The sequence below is a fragment of the Lepidochelys olivacea genome (genome assembly GCF_965140295.1).
Source record: "Lepidochelys olivacea isolate rLepOli2 genome assembly, chromosome: 17".
Lineage (NCBI taxonomy): Eukaryota > Metazoa > Chordata > Testudines > Cheloniidae > Lepidochelys > Lepidochelys olivacea.
Genome location: NC_140427.1, coordinates 2,799,375 through 2,816,652, shown reverse-complemented (window position 1 = coordinate 2,816,652; position 17,278 = coordinate 2,799,375). Strand labels below are relative to the sequence as shown.

At 48.3% G+C, this 17,278-nt stretch overlaps 1 protein-coding gene across 1 annotated transcript in view; it reads right to left on the bottom strand.

Annotated features, from left to right (window-relative positions):
* CPD (carboxypeptidase D) overlaps positions 1-17,278 on the bottom strand; it is a 34,370-nt gene that overhangs the window by 4,673 nt on the left and 12,419 nt on the right. Inside the window, exons 3-20 of the mRNA XM_084650814.1 lie at positions 16,265-16,407; positions 15,555-15,724; positions 14,610-14,974; positions 12,991-13,182; positions 11,821-11,988; positions 10,369-10,478; positions 9,698-9,800; positions 8,955-9,097; positions 8,103-8,272; positions 7,124-7,435; positions 3,919-4,114; positions 3,274-3,409; positions 2,304-2,453; positions 1,717-1,812; positions 1,564-1,628; positions 966-1,097; positions 456-641; positions 9-108 (exon numbers count right to left, since the gene is read on the bottom strand). Coding sequence (XP_084506940.1) covers positions 9-108; positions 456-641; positions 966-1,097; positions 1,564-1,628; positions 1,717-1,812; positions 2,304-2,453; positions 3,274-3,409; positions 3,919-4,114; positions 7,124-7,435; positions 8,103-8,272; positions 8,955-9,097; positions 9,698-9,800; positions 10,369-10,478; positions 11,821-11,988; positions 12,991-13,182; positions 14,610-14,974; positions 15,555-15,724; positions 16,265-16,407 — 2,937 coding nt within the window. The remainder of the gene's footprint in view (positions 1-8; positions 109-455; positions 642-965; positions 1,098-1,563; positions 1,629-1,716; positions 1,813-2,303; positions 2,454-3,273; positions 3,410-3,918; positions 4,115-7,123; positions 7,436-8,102; positions 8,273-8,954; positions 9,098-9,697; positions 9,801-10,368; positions 10,479-11,820; positions 11,989-12,990; positions 13,183-14,609; positions 14,975-15,554; positions 15,725-16,264; positions 16,408-17,278) is intronic.

Here is a 17,278-nt window from a genome sequence, read left to right as displayed (position 1 = left end):
CACATTACCTGCTACAGTTACCACGAGCTCCCTTGAAAAGCCAAATATCCTGTTATCCATGTCAAACACAATCACCACAGAGCTGGCGGCATCATGGCGCACCTGCACCTGGAGAAACAAATGGATGGGCAGAGAACGTTCAATATTTTATGTTAGCATCCAGGTAGGAGAGAAGCACGTGGTAGGCACATGGACTTGCCAACAGCAAGTGTGATGCAGAGGAAGTCATGCCTCAGAACTATCATGATGGGAAGTTCTCTTCCATCCACTACACAAGTTAAATACAGCTACACTGGGCTGAAAAGCAAGGCTGTTCAGCAGCTATTGAAGACTAAATAGCTGAAAAAACAGATTCGAGTAAAAATTAGGCAGGACCCTTAAATGAGTCTAGTAGTCTAAGGAGGCCACAGACAAGACAGGGAAACAGAGATCCTGTGATTCGGTTGCACACTCACCAAGACATGCTTCTGCTGATATCCTTCAGCTGTGGCACTGATGTTATGTAAACCTGGAGCTAACAGCACATGGAAATAGCCACCTTCCTTTGTGTAGACTCTCACACCTTCATTGAATACAATAACTGCCTTAGACACTGGCTTGCCACTCTTGTCTTGAACAAATCCATGGACTCCCTTATGAACCTGAAATCAAGAGTGTCAGACGCTCAGAGTTCAGATACAGGAGTGGTGGGAGATACACGAGCATATTAGGATTTATTGAAGTGTGAAACAGAACACCACCCTCTGCTTAGTAATTAAAATGTGCAATACAACCAAAGGCTGCTCATCTCACCTTGAGGCAAAGCATTATTGAGAGATTAGCCAATTTCCTGGATGATACACCACATCTCAATCCTCTGAGCCTACCACCATAGGACTTCAGCAGCAAGGACCAGGCCTCATGTATCAATGTGCTCCCCTACAAGCCCCCAGGAGTTTCTTCTCCAAGAAGCATTAATCTCTCACCTCCACAAGCATGCTAAGGAGAGACTTCTTATTCTCTGTCCACAGATTAGGGAGCTGTCCAGCACTTGGAAAGTAACAGCAGCTGGTATACACTGTGATCTCAGGGCAATGGCCAAAAGTAACACTGAAATCCTGAAAAACAGGGGAAGTGGTTGTGACACGGACAGTGTTTAAAAGGAAAGCTTTGGAATGAGGTAACTGGTTACTTCGGCATAGTTTTGCCCAGAAAATCTGTTCCTTTAACACTACAGTAGAACCTCAGAGTTATGAGCTGACCAGTCAGCCACACCCCTTATTTGGAACCAGAAGTACACAATCAGGCAGCAGCACAGATGAGAAAAAAATAAAATAAAAAGGCAACAGCAGCAAACAGTACAGCACTGTGTTAAACTACTTAAAAACAGGAAAGCAGCATTTTTCTTCTGCATAATAAAGTTTCAGAGCTGTATTGAGTCAACTGTCAGTTGTAAACTTTTTAAAGAACCAGAACTTTTTGTTCAGAGCTACAAAATCTCCATTCCGGAGGTGATTGTAACAGTTTCTACTGTAGTGTAAGCCTGGCTATGCACGGAGGCGGAGTCTAATCTCTGTGAAATACCTTCATACTGCCCAGGTGACTGTGCCATTCTGCCCCCCGGATGACACCTCCTGGAATGTTCTTATCTGTACAGACAGACAAGAGTCAGAAAATCATCTGACAAGAGTGGACCGCACAAAAACAGCCACAGTCCAGGGCATCATATGCACATACCCGACTCATTTGTACAGCCTGGCTGTCCTAGATGCATTGACGGATGGTTGTTTGCATACAGAGATGCCAAATGTCTCAGAGTTTCTCTATTTTCCACTGTAAAGAGAAAGTTAGAACATTAGCAGGAGGTGGGATAGGAGCTGCCTTTAACTGAGGCAGACTAAATTAACGACACAGCACGGTGCACAGACTGCCTCGAACAGGGCTCAGTTTCTAAACTGCATTTCCTGAACATTACGATTGGTCAAACGGATACCGCCACTGAGTCCCATTGCACTGGTTTGTTTTTAAATGGCTCCCAGGCCAAATACTCCCAACCCTTCCCACAATGGACAGTTAACGTTATTACACTGCATGGGCTAAACACTGGCAGCAGTGCCCCAGCTGTCTTACACGAGGCTTGCATCATTAGCCAGGAAGTCTCCTAATTTTCATTTCGCTCTCAATTCAGCAATAAGACAAGCTCACTCAAACCCAGATAACCAGCTATGCTGGCCCAGAACAAGCCTGCAGCTGAAAACTGGACGTTTGAAACAATCACTGATCCTAAGTGCTGAGTGAGGAGGCTTGGGAGGAATTAGTTGTACCTGTCTGCACAGGTTTATCATACGGGTAAGTTACAAGCAGAGAGCCGCCGTCCAGGGCGACAGAGAGGCTGAAATCTCGCTTCAGGATCAAGTTCTCAAGGATTGCTTTGGTCTCCGGCTCTCCCATCCCAGAATACAAGGAGAAATTGCCTAAAAACAGAACAAAGGAAGTCACGAGAGCTCAGCAGAAGACTTTCCCTCTGTGATGGTAAAGGCTTCCAGAAATACACTCTTGGCTCGTGTTTGTACTGACGCCATCTGCAAGTGATTAGAAAGGCATTTCTGGGGGACCACTGCCATAACAAGTGGCACTTGACAACATTTAAAAAGACACATGGCCACTCAAGATAGTCAATTAATGGCAGTCAGTGGCTGCATTCATCCACCACCTCCAATAGACCTTGCAGGTCACTATTTCCCACCATGATCTAGGGAGCAATTCTTGCACGTTATCACCACTTCAGTCACATAACTGATGCCATTGTTCCCACAAATCAGTGCTTCACGCATTCCCAGGCAACAAAGCCAGCCAAAACATTTGTCAGGAACAGCCTTGTGGTGTTCCAATGTAATAGCTCAAGATAATGGAGGAGGAGGAGGATGGCAGCAAAAAGGAGGAGAGCTTCTGGGTTTAAAAGATCCTCCACCCCCCCACCCCCCTCCCAACCATGAAGTCACTATCAGTCATTAGGGGTGTCTGATCTCTAGATTCTGCTAGAGAGTATCATGAACTAGGATTTTCCTTTCCTTGCAAAAAAAAGGTATTTACAGTTACCCTCTGTAACCTGTCTCAACTCTAAGATCATCATGATATCCCAGCTAGTTAGAATAACTGAGGCATAACTGAAGAGGTCAGTGGTGCTGGACCTTACAACAACATGACTGACACCAAGTCGAGAGTGGTTATCAGGGCGATCAGTTCACCACTGTGCTGGTTTTTGCCAAGAGATTAAACGTTAACTAGCTTTACTTGTGAAGTCTGTGTCCAGATCTTTGCCGTGAGCATTGGTTTGTCCAGTCTTGGACGTGCAGTCTTTCTCCTGAGCAATCTCGCGCCCATCTGGATTTAGGGAAGGCACAATCACAATTCTTGTCCTGTCAATGAGCTACACACAGAGAGAAGCTTAAGTTCAACATGCTCGGCAGACTCCCCCCTCCCTCAGAGACAAACCCAGTATCTTAAAGCCAGTACGTCGACAGACCCTGAAGAATTCCCTGCACCTTCACTTGTTCAGGTGCCAAGAAGCACTGCAGAAGAGTTAGCCTTGGGTTTTCACCATTGTGCCCCAGCTGGCAGGGACAGGGGTCTGCAGACCCAGGCCAGCTGCTGCAACCCCTGTGCTGCCAGCTGCCTCACAATAGTGAGGTTGGGACACCTGAATGACCCACCCACCATCAACTCCCATGATCTTTGCAGGAGCCTTCCCACCACCACACATGGTTGGGCCCCAACAGAGTTTACATTGTCCTCAGACACCCCGCGCCAAGTCATCTGGATTTCATATAACCCACAGCCCTGCATGAAGAAGAGGATGGTTTTCGGCGGTAACCACTCTTTGTTCAAGTTAGGGCCCCATGGCGGGTGGGGAGGGTGTCACAGACGCTGGCTCCTTACCTTGGTGATGGCTGCGTTCTTTTTGTAGTTCATACAAAGGAACTCTGCCAACGCCAGGAGCAGTTCTGTGCCAACCGGGGCATTTCCATGGATACCAGCAACAAAGCGGATCTTCGGCTCCTCAGGCTCAGACTGGTTGGGTTTGTTGGATATTTCGAGGGACCACATTTGACGGTACTCAACGCTGTGACCCAAGCTGACAACAGATGAGAAACAGAAGCGCTGATTATTTATGGCTGAAGAACCACCTCTGGCCTGGCCTTTGCACAGGTCAACAAGGGGCTGGACGGGGGCAAAGCTGCTGCCCAACAGAAAGGGACAAAGGAGAATTCCCTGTAACACAGAGGGAAGGGACTACAACAGTAAACGTCCTGCCTAGCCAGCGTTCATACAGAACTTTGGCTTCAAGTTACTCACCAACTTGCACATATGCGTAAGAGCAAAAGGATAATTTAACCTATTCCAGCAGTATCTGACACATGGAGAATGTCAAAGCCGGGTATGTGGAAAGCTAGTGAAATAGCTGATTTGGAGATGACAAGTATTTGTGAACAAGCAGTCAGAACTGATGAAGGGGGATGTTATGATAAAAGGGCACGTTTCAGTCCCTTCTCACAGTCCGGGCCCACAAAGTTCACAAAAGCATTAGAATAACCCATGTTGTAGCATGTTGGCCCCTGGACAATAGAGACAAGGTGGGGGAGGTCACATCTTTCATTGGACACACTATCAGTGAGAGACCAGCTTTCAAGCTTACAGAGGTCACCTCTGGAAGAGCTCAGCATGGCTCAAAAGCTGGTATCTCTCACCAACAGAAGCTGGGCCAATAAACAGATCATCCCACCCACAGTGGCCTACAACAAATGAAAAGGTGCAAAAGGGAGTCAAAGACTGAATCAGCCCAAGCAAAGAGCCTGCTCATAATTCAAGGACTGTTCAAATCAAGGTGTGGGACTGAAAATCTATGAATCAAAAAAAAAAAGTCAGAAATTAGTCTTAATTTGTGGGCAAGAGAGGAGGGCTATTCCACCCATTGCTCCTTCTGAGGTCCTTAAGGAAAAACAGACTTTGGGGGGCGGGGGGAGGTAGGGGGCAGAATACAGAAATGAGAGAGGCAAAGCAGGGGGGAATGCTGGCTGACAGATAAAGGAGAAAGAACAAGCTTCACCACTTCGGCTGTCACCCTAAGGTCCCCTGGGATGCAGCGTGAGAGACATCCTCACCAGACAGGTGGGGACCTAGATGACACCACCACCTCTACAGGCTCCAGCCAGATCCCATATGCCACTTGGGATGTGACATTTGTGTCTTCCCTCCTCCCCCATGTGTGTCCATTTCCTCCCCTACCTTATTTCTTCTCTTTTCTTTCTCTCTCCTTTTTCCTTCTAATAAGTCTGACTTATCTGGACAAAACTGCAATATTTTGCAACATTGATGTAAGCTTGTGACCAGAAACGCAGCTAAATCAAACGTCCTAAATGGCCCAGCGCTGATAACATTTTGCCAGGTCTCGGGGGGTTGAGAAGACCATGCAATGTGCCTCTGATTTTCTAGCACCAAGGTTACAATTTGACAGAAGCGACATTTTCTCTCTGCTGTTCTTTTCTCTTCCCTCATGTGTGCTCATCTTGTTTGGTCTTCTAGGAAGTGGGACTGGACTTTTAACAGCTCCAGCTTATCTCTACTAACTTCTTCTCTTTTCCCCAACAGGAGAGTTATCTTTAATGCCCTCTAGGAGCTGGTCAGACAAGATTCTCTACAGGTAAGAGAACAAGGGATGTTGTTAAAATGAAAGCCCTCCCCTATACATTTCAAATGCTTTAACTGTTTTTCCTTTTTTCCTGTATCTTTAAAAAAAGTTTAAAAGAATTTACAGCATGTTTGTGAGGTGCCAAGCATGGTCATGTTAACACCTCTGACTCCTTCAGCCCATATATGCCAACTAAATTAATACAGTATAAAAGGGATGTGGCCTAGGCCCATTTAAACCCCACTTTTGACATGTGAGGACTATAACCCCAAGGATTACATTTCATCAGTGACTGGATTTCCCACTGACAAGTGAACAGAGGGACACCGCAAACCAAATTTCATGCTCTGAAGAGGCTGCAGCTGACTGCACAAGCCATGGGTCACTGCCATTCATGAAAGAAGTGGAAGTGAGACAACGACGACAGCCAGGGACTGATGTAACTGGAAGCTCAGAGGCTACAGATGAGAACAGCAGCTCTGGAGTAAGTGTGGGCAACACACTAGCATTGCCAGGCATGGCATAATCAGGCAAACAGTATGTGGAAGGCATATAAATCTGCCAACACTAGTCATAAGCGAAGAACCACAGCAAACAGAGGAACACGAGTGGGTGGGCTGATTAAAGGCGGTAACCCAGAGGTGGTCTCTAGGGCAAGAGTAATCTGGAAGAGCGTACAAGGTCATAAAGAAAGGAAAGAACAAAGGAATGTCTGAGATCATAATGCATGGGACACCAGAGGGACAGAGCAGGACAGTGCCATTCAGGATGCTCCTCCCACTGATTGCTTTCATTAGTGACTCTACCAATTTGGGTAAGATCAGAGGGAGCTAGAGAGGAGGGAATGCAGAGGTAAAGGTACTAACTGGAGCATATGGAGAGACGCACACACAGATCTGGCATTCAAGAGCAGAGGCAGGGTCTTCTTTACCCGGAGAGATACAGCTCTTCTCCAGGACCTTGATGTTTCCATCATGTGATGGATCAAAAGCTCATTTAATGCTGGTCAGGGACTCAGATTTTTAACTGAGATACCTACTCATCTGCTTCTTGGCTTCCCATCAAGACACACACAATGTATCTGCTCATTTCTGCCTACAACCTTCCCTCCCCCAAAGGGCCTTTTGGATTCCCCCATCTTTGCCCCTTCATATTTCAGTCTTCTTCCCCCTTCCAGACAGCTGCCCTCTACTAAGATTGAAACCCCCCAGGAAAAGGTTTGGTTACAGTGAAAACCCAGAACCTCTATGGCTTTGAAATTAGAGCTTCATCCTACATCCAGTACAGATACCCGCTACAGGTATTGTCTGTCACTTAGATTAGCCTCCTTCGGGCAGGGACGGTGTGTGTAATGTGGTGAGCGTACTCATGGCAGGAACATCACAGGCTGGTTGCTACTGTACAGCCACAGGCTGTTCCTTTAGGAGGCCATGAGCTAGAATCAGCATCACTTACTTGGTGAGATTTGTGATCTGAGGGTAGTTCAAGTTGAGGGCTCTGAGAAAGTCAGACAGGTCTTTGTATGGACGGTAGCGGTAGGGAGAAACGTCCATTGAAGAGGTTAGCACGAGGCGTTCCAAGCCATTCTCCGCTGAGAGGTCTTTGATCAGGGTCTCAAACTCCTTGGTAGAGGGATCGCTAGTGTCTCCATTGGTGATGACCGGGGTCTTCCCCTCCTCAACTTTGGAATCTGTCCGTGAAAGAGTGAAGTTGACTTGCATCACACCTCTGTCCCCGACGTTCACTGTCTTGGTAAGGGGGTTATACCTGACAGAGGAGAAGACATACAAGGAAATTGAAAGTAAGTTCAATCACTCCATTTGTTGCAATATCTTGCCCAACTGGACATCATGTTAGACTGTAACCTTTTCTCCATCACATACTAAGGCAAGGTGCACAGTAAAGGAAAACAAGACCAAACAATAGCAAGGCAGCTCTGAGACAAGACATTATGAATACCATGCTAGGAAGAGGATCCAGAATCTGAGTGGGAGACAGTGATCACCACATATAACCACAGTTCCTACCAGCAGGTGGGGCGGGGAATTCAACAGTCCAGCTGCTATGGTACAAGGCTATCAGATGGGACTATCACGGCCGCTTTGACTGGAATGGTGACCAGGCTTTGGCAGATCCAGAGCAATTAATGAAATTATTCTTGAGCAGCTGTCTCTCTTTAAGTTTCTCCTAAATACATACCCACTTATTAACCACCTGGGATCATTCTCACAAGAGGAGCCAAGCACTCCCACAGTTGGCAGTTCTGTGGATTGAATTCTCTCTACTGGAGAGTTAGTTGGCTGGCCCCTAGGGGGCGTTAAGCACAAATCCCAGCACTCACTTCTGGCCGCAGGGGAGAGGAGCTAGCAACACAGCTGAATTAGGGGAAGGTTTGTCCGAGATCAGTCCTTTGTCCAAGGTGCCAGTCACTCACCCTCGGGCAGAGGCTGTGATTTTGTAAGTCCCCAGAACCAACAGGCGCCAGTAGTCTCCAGCCTTATAAGTGGTGACAGGGTGATTGATGTCAGCAACGCTAATAGTAGCATTTGAGATGCCCCTTCCGTCTATGGCGTCCAGCACAAAACCCTTGACACCTCGGTGAACCTGGACAGAGGATCAGAAAACCACCATTGTTCAGTGACAAGTCTCTGGGGCATTTACACCACTTAGCATTGTGATGTCCATGCACCCCAGGAGTCACGGCAACAAGCAGCAAATCGCTGTACATTCCCTTTCAGCTCCAGTCCTGCGGGACGTGAAGGAAATCCAGGCCCAAGTTCCAAACGTACCCTGTAAATACCCCGTTTGAAGTCAGTTTCATCTGAGGGGCACAACTGTTTCACTCAAGACACAGGGGTACAGTACTTTGCTACATGCCTTCATTTAGCATCACGTCTGAAAATGCCTCCACAGCACTCCCATTCCAAATCCCAGGGACATGGCAGTATAGGGCCTCTGCCAGACTTCTGAAAGGCAGAGATACCCCAGGTAAAGTTTTTAAGCCTGCTTCTGAGCATACATTACATGCTTAAGCTTTTATAAACGATTTCTGCTGTGTTCACAGCTCATCTTGTGTTTTTTCTGATAATCAGGATGGTTTCCCTGGTGACACTACAATTCCCATTCTGGCCAGGCAGCAGTGCTTATTCCAATCTGCAGAGGAGCCCAGAGTTAGACACACTCAGGATCCCCTAATGGGAACAGACTTACAGGGGGTACTTCAGAGGCACTGTAAAGCATTACGTAGCATTTCTGTCCCTGCTGGCTGGTTACTGTAGCATCTCACCTGTTTCATGAACTGGAGCAGAGACCGGTGGTTCTGCTCCCAGTACTTTGGCAAGTCTTCAGCATTTGGGTATTTCACACAGCCTAACTCAATGGTCACTTCAAAGCAGTTTGTGTTTACGTAGTTCCAATCTTGCATCCCACCTAAGGCAGAAAGAACAGAACTATAATTAAGAACCTCAAAATCTTCTTACAACAATCATAAAATACCCTGGCTGTTAAGTTGTAGAGCTTTGAGAAGTCAGACACACATAGGGTGAAATTCTAACAGCAAAATGCTGCCTTGTAACAGAAAACTGAAGAGGTTTATATACAGGGCGAGACCTCCCCCAGGCTTCAGAGAACTGTCAAGATGCAGGAAGGACAGATTTATTCCTGAACTAAACATTTTACACACTTGGACCTCAAAAATATAGACTGTAGCAAGTTAAGTTAAATTTTTATAAACCCTCCTTCCCAATAGCCAAAAGCAAACACAGGAGAGCACAGCCCACCTGATCACAGGTAGGCATAGCACAGATTCACCCAGTCCAGAATAACTTTGTCCAACTACAACTTAGAGGTTATAAAAGGGGCCCAGGTCCCTCTGGGCTAGATCCACCAGGGAAGAGAGCTAGGTCATTAATAGGAAATTCTAAAGACAGAATCTTGTCCACAGATACATTCATATGGAAAAATTGTTTGAGACTCGAAATCCACCGCACTCAAGGCCATGAACAGTTTCTTCCCCACGTGGTGTTTTACCTTGAACATTATACCAGTGAGCCCCATTAGTGATGCCATGGGGGAAATACTCATTGGGGTACATGTCCTTACAAGGGCTGCCCTGGTACATCTGAGTATTTTCCTGAAAAACAGAAGTGATCACACATGAACCCTGGACTTTGCATGTACCGTGGTGACACTTGCATATTAAAATGTAATGGACTTAACGTGGAATCTTGACTCGGCAGCAGACATTAAATACAGGCGGATATTTATGAATACATATAGCCACATACAGCACAGTTCTCTGAGCTACTGCTAATCCAGTGCTGATTACCTAAAGCCATGGAAAGCCCATCCATGTCTGGTCATGCCCATGACTCCCGCTGTGGCTCATTTACAGTATGTACTACAGTCCCTCAGCCCAGAGTCTTGCATAATCAATTTTTAATGGCTTCCAAATAAGACAACAGCGTTCTACTCCTACAGCACCTGTCAGGCTGATTATGCTGGAAATTAGCTCCCGCAATGACAGCCGCCCGCAAGACTGGTTCTGCTGTAACCCAGGGAGGGATGGCAACATTACACTTAAAGGGCAAGACTCCATGAACATTACCTACACAAGTTTTTTTCCAGCAGTTTTTGCAAACCAGTCACTTGGAGTTACTGAAGCATAATGTGCAATTGCTTTGTTTTAAATATAGCTTTACCTTGGAATAAGAAAGTGCAAGCTGCTGAAACACACCATCATCTGGTGATTTACTGTAGATGGCTATTCCTTTCTCATCATCATCAAAAGGGTAATTAACCACCAAAGAACCTGCAGGGGAAACAAGATTCTACTTAGTGTGCTTTTATAATGGATCGTTAAATCCTAGCGTAGAGGAAGCTTTCCCAAAAAACACCAGAGAACAAGTCTGTATTTGCCAAGGCATGGAGTGAGCCGCAGTACTAAGCCAGGCAGATAAAGGAGACAATTAACACAATGTGCCTACCCCAGGAAAGTCACAGCAATTCTGAAACTGGAGCACTACAACCAAGCATGTTGCCCTTGCACATAAGAAAGCTGGGCACAGATCATGGGGACAATTTTTGAATGAGATGGGAAAGCAAGAGTCAAGGAGGTTTACAGAAGGAGTGGAATTTGGGTCCGTGGTATCCTTGACCAGCAGCAGTTCTGAATATTGCATCCCTTCACCCCTTAGGAAGGCTTCTTGTTACGAACATTTGTGCACAAGTAAAGTCTTGAATAAACTAAACAGATTCTTACAAAGTTGCATTAAGAGCACTATGGGACACCTGATGTCAGTGCCGGTGGACAAAAACCCCGACACTGTGGGCAGGTCTGGATCAACTTATCAATGCACTGAAGAATTCAGTGCATTAGTACTTGCAGAACCACCATTTGCCAGCAGCTACAGCCACAAGAAGTCTGGGGAACAAGCTAGCATGCAGTGACTATTAACTTAGCATCACTCCAAGAGGCAACTGATTAAATTATCGAGAACCTAGCCGCTTAGCCATGCAGCGAGGTAATGATGCCAAGTAGTTCCCTCTCGGTCCCTTCATTTTATACATAAACCAGACATCCAGCTAGGGTGACCAAATGTCCCGCTTTTATAGGGACAGTCCTGTTTTTTGGGACTTTTTCTTATATAGGCACCTATTACCCCTCCACCCCTGTCCCGTTTTTCCACAGTTGCTATCTGGTCACCCTACATCCAGCCCATTTGAGTGCCTGGCACTGCAGATGTACTGAAGATGAAGAACACTGAACCACCCAGAAGTTAATTCCATGGAGACTTTAATGTGGCTCATTTATTGGTGCTCTTACCGCCCTCGGCACTAGGAGGTCTGGGTGCCTCATCGTTCAGATTCTGAACAAATGTAACAGTTTCCCCTCAAGATGATCAGACAAACTGTCCCCCCCAGGGGTGAGTGGCTGTAACCTTCTGCCAGTGGCCCCTTCTTAATGCGCTACTGCTCTATTTAGGGAAGAGCCTGGCTAATGGCCAACGGAAGCCAATTCCTTAGGCCAGGCCAGACAGAGAAACTTCTGCTGCTGCTTCTAGACACAGAGCAGAAGCCCCCCAGTGTTACTCAACCTCCACAATGGGGCACAGTGACCCCCTTCTCCCACAAGGTAAGTTTTGTCTACATACCTCCATGCAAGTTTGCCGAGAGCACGAACGGAAAGTCCCTGAGCCAGTTCATGACAGCGAGAGTCTCTGGCTGCAGCGGGTCGGTCGTTGGGAGGAACTGGTCTGGGAAGTTTCGGTTCAGGTCATAGTTGTTACTATTGTTTCTGCCAACTGTGCTGCTTCTGTCTCCTGAGCAACAAACAATACATTCAGCCTGCATCCCCCTACATCCCCAGCAGCACAGACCCATCACCAGTATACCTCAAAGCAAGGGGAAAAGGGGTTGCTTTCGACAGACAGCAATGCATCTGTTCCTTACCCAGAATACTCCGTTCTCCACCAGCCCACTGGAGTTGAGGAGATATACTAATGGGCTGGCTTCCTGCAGCTTCCTGCCCCCCCACAATCTATTCCCCCAAGTAGGGAGCCCATGTCCTGCATGCATATCTCTGGGAGGTGGCTGCCGCGTGGAGTGGTCACCATTATGAGCCTTTGTCCTCTGCACTCACCAGGTTTCTGATTTTATTAGTCAGTACACAGAGAGATGACATGTGCAGTTTAAACTGGGGAATAATCTAGATGGACTGATGTCAGAGAAAAAACCCAGCGCTTACATCTCAAAACTAGCTTCACTGCAGCCTATCGAAGTTTAACCAAGTAAAGACCAACTACTATTTGAGGAACTGGCTTTGCCCTGCCAATCTGCAAAGTTACGAACTTTAGAGAGCTCACACACAGAGCTGCTTTACCCATCCTAACCTCATGAGAAGGTTCTGTATTTTATGATCCTTGGAAAAGCACTTTTCAGAATGCCCGGCTCCTAGCACAGATGTTACAAAACAGGCTGCACACTCGAGTTGTGTCTAGACAATACTGGGTTTCTTTGTTTAAAGATTTGCCTTGGGAAAGCTACAACAGAAGAGGACTAAGGCAGGACAATTTGCAGCTGTGCTGAAGCATAAGGGGCACCTCAGCCACTTAGAACTCAAGCACAGCACCTTGCACATCAAGAACAAGTGGATCTACCCTACCACAAAGATGTAGCAGGCCAGCTCTCTGCCCGTCCGGGACAGGAAAAGTTGTGTGCAACACAAATCAGGCTCCGGGCCCTTTCACCATGACTGAGACAGTTCCCAACGCCCACTACTGAACCTACATGCATGAAGGCGGTTTAGTAAAGGGCAGAGCTACCTTCTTGGGATTTTTCATAGCCATCAGGGTTCATGGAGGGCATGATGTGGATTCGGGTATTAAGGACCAACTCTGTTACTTCAGGATCCGTTCCAAAGTTCTTACAGAGATAATCAATGAGATTCAGAAGCAGTTCTCGGCCTATTACTTCATTCCCATGCATATTCCCAATGTACTTGAACTCTGGTTCACCTGGGCAGAACAGACATTTCAGCAACAGAAAGAATGCATTCTCCTTATAACAGCAGTGCTTTGACACCCCGCACACTGTAAAGCCAGTGTGAACACTAGCACCTCCAGCCCACTTGTGATGGGCCCCTGAAACCACTTGCAGTCCTTGTCACCGCTCTCCCAGTTTACCTCCTGCAGTGAGATGGCATCAGCCTGGCTACTGAGACAGGACAACTCCATGGGAAGATACACTCTAGGGGCAAGTTCCTTGCATAGCTCAAAGAGACTGAGATCCCCCTGGAATCCCTTTGAGTGACTCAGATGAGGATGCATCCCATGAAGTGAGCTGTAGCTCACAAAAGCTTATGCTCAAATAAATTTGTTAGTCTCGAAGGTGCCACAAGTACTCCAGTTCTTTTTGTGGATACAGACTAACACGGCTGCTACTCTGAAACCTGTCAGATGAGGAAGACAGGAGTTCTGCATCACTAAGAGGGGCTAATGCAGTGGGCAGTGTCCAAGGAAGGCCCCCACAGGGGCCCCCTCCCCATTTTCCTGGGAAGCTCAGGAAATCTACCCAACGGGTTTGTTTCATACTTTGGGTTGAGTGTGCAACCCACCCGGCGGCACTGTGCAGAGCATCTGAGTCTGGCTACCTTGTCTGCAATGTCTGGCTTGTATTATAGCTGCCACGTGTGGAACGTGAGTGGGAGGGCCAGCCACACTACGACTCTAGGGCACCAGTCGGCATCCGTACCCAGGAGCGCAGGCGGAAACAGTTCTGCTCGCAAAGCTTTCTAAATACTAATAAGCCTAGACATGACAGTGCCAAGGCCCCCCCCAGCAGTGCAACGGGCTGCAAAAGAACCACTGGGAAGGGCATCCTCATTTAATCAAGCGTTCCCTACACATGCCTCTCTCTTGAAATTGCACTGCTGCCCACAATGTGCTAGGTTGTTATTTCCAAACAAGGTGACCTTGTCCCTGCCAGGCAGGGCTCACAATCCATCCGTCTGGGTATGACTGAACCACCATCCCCCAATCCTCCCCAGTTTGCGCATACAGCTCCCACCACAGTCCAAGGCATCTGAGGCCTGGTCTACACTGCGGGGGGGCTGGAAATCGATCCAAGTCACGCAACTTCAGCTATGTGAATAATGAAGCTGAAGTTGACCTACTTAGATCGACTCACCACGGCGAGTTGACCACTGACGCTCCCATCGACCCTGCCTGCACCTCTCACTCTGGTGGAGTACAGGAGCCGACGAGAGCGCGCTGGGGGGGTCAACGTGTTGCAACCCCCCACTGGATCGAGTGCTGCCCACTGATCTGGCGGGCAGCACAGACATACCCCGAGAGCCCACCAGGCAGAGGCCCTGGCACATGCTCTGTTCTGGAGGTGTGCAGGCAATAGGTCAGGGAAGGATCTCATGGGGCTGGCCGGTTACCTGGCTCGTGGATGCCTGGGTTGTCCGATATCTCCATCACATACAGCTCCCTTTGCTCCACTGACTTGCCCACCGAGTAGAGGCGTGTGATGTTGGTGTACTCGCTGGCGTACCTCCTCAGGAAGATCTCCATGTCCGGGAAGTGGTGGTGGCGAAAGTCCTCAGGCTGGAGCGGCTGGTGGAGAGAAGTCGGGCTCGCTGTCTTCGCTGGGGCAGCGGCACTGGCGGCAAAGCCTGGGGCAGGAGTGGCGGCAGCCGCCGTAGGGGCGGGAACAGGCACCAGGACAGTCGGTTGGAGGGAGAAGTCCACCCCTGTTGCAGCTCCTTCTTCCACCTCAACGTTCTCTACAGTCAGTGGCACATAGCTGAGAAAGACACGAGTCTGCTTTCAACAGGAGATTCGATCAGCGAAACCGGAAGCTACACCGGAGCCATCTCTTTTCCCAGCACTGCCTCCAACCACCACAGAACAAGGCTGGTGCTTTAAAAGCGACACCAGAGATTCACCAGCCAGCACGCTGTCAGGTCACATCCTACTGCCATCAGTCCAAACCCTGCCTTAACGGAGAGGACGACAGCCCTGCCAGAGAGTCACGAGAGGCAGAGCGCCTGCCTACAGCACTCTTCTCAAGAAGGGCCCCTCTGGGACTGCCTTGGCAGCAAGCTAAGGGAAGGGGCTTTAACCCATCAGGTAATGCTATCTTTATAGGCTTTAATGCTGCCTCCCTCCCACCCACACTGTGCCACCCCAAATGGTGGCGCTCCAGGGGCAAGAGAGTGTTCAGTGTGAAATGCAGGACAAGTCAGCACATGGAGCTGCAGCCTGGCACCATCACAGGAAAGAATCAACAGTAGCAGCTTCTAGCCAAACCCCATAAGCATGAACAGACCATGAAAATGAGCATGTGTAGCAGTACAGGACCCTGTCTGCTTCAGAGACGTTACCCTACGACAGCTGCCGTGATGTTATAGGTTCCAGGCACGAGCAGTCTGTGGTAGTCGCCGAATCTGCCTGCCGTGATGTTATGATCGATGCCAGCAACAGCAATGGTCGCATTTGCCAGGCCAGACCCAGTGACCGAGTCCCTGACAAACCCTTTTACTCCCATGTGGACCTGGGGAAACAAATCAAACAGGAACTGATCAAGGCAAATCACTCCAGGTACAGATGGAGCCTTCCCCCATCACCACCAATGCTGATAAGTTTAGAACAGAGTTAGCTGGGCAGAAGTGCCCAACCAGCCTGTAATTCAGAGGGAAGTTTGGCTGGACCACTGCACTAAAAAAATCCCAGGATGAAACGAAACAGATGTTACCACTCAGAAATCCCTTGGGCTCCCCATGGCAGGCCTGCTTTCCCCATGGAGAGGGACCAAAAATGGTCAACATTTGCAACCCTGCCTACGTAGGCCTTGCCGTGTACAGCAGCGATACGGCACTGCAGCAGGACCACAGAGAAGCAAAGCTGCCTTATAGCTGGTGACTTCTGTTAACTCATAGCTGCCACATGGCAACCTAGGCTATTAGCCATAGGGCCACAGAAATACTCCATACCCCGTACTCTGGGGTTTGATCTGCCAGTCAGGTGCACCTAGGCCTTGTACCTCTGGTGCACAACCCCGTTTGACCTCCTGAGAAGACAGAGCACGTTTTACCTTCTCAATGAAGGTGAGGAGAGATTCCCGGTTATACTCCCATTCCTGTTGAAGCTGGGACGCCATTGGGTACTTGCAGCAGGACAGCTCCAAAGTGATCTCAAAGCAGTCAGCCCAAACATAGTTGTAATCCTGCATCCCCCCTGGGGAAGGAGAGGAGATTGGTCACAAAGAAGAATGCTGGTGAAATGCCAGACTCAGGAAGTACCTCCCACCTTGAAGCCCTCTTGCAAACCAATAGCATCTCATGGAGCTATGACGTACCTGTGGAGGAGGCTCGCAGGGCTGAATGCAGGTCTGCCTTGCTCCCTATTTCTGTATCAGGTCAGGAGAACAGCTTTCGAAATGGTTTTGGGTAGTAACAACAAACGCTGATACAGCTTTCAGAACTGCCACCCCCACCATGTTCTGCTGCTGGGTGCAGAATCATCCCCCAGCGCTACCAAAGCCAGGAGCTGCCCCAAGTGCCATGTGGTTCTCACCCATACCCTTGATCTGAGGTTGCCATTTAATCCATTCCCACTCCTCCCACCCTTCTCAAAGCCACAGTCACCCCTCACTTCAGTCACTGGTGAGCAGTTACAGCAACAGGCAGACTAACTTTCATTCTGATGGGGGGGGGGGGTCAGCTGTGACAGCATTAGCCCCACTGCAGCACAATACCCAAGTCATCGCTAGATGCTAGTAGCCTCCCAGCCCAAAGAATTGCACTACCCCACTAAATGTAATGGAATTGAGGCTGCTTTCTTTAATACCCAGCAGGATTTGGGGACAGCTTACTAGCGAAGAGCTAAGTCACCCAAACCTCCCTGAGGATTTGGAAAAGTGAAGAAGGGCATGGGCTTGAGTTTGTTTTAAGATCTTAAGATGATTTAGAGGCAGCTCAACTTTCCTTTGCTCTGTAACCTTCCACCTGCCTTGCAATGGCAGCCGCAGGCACTCAGATAAGAGTCCGAAAGGCTGCCTAGTTCCAATAAGCACCTCTGTCTCTTCTGTTGGGGGGATATTTGGAAG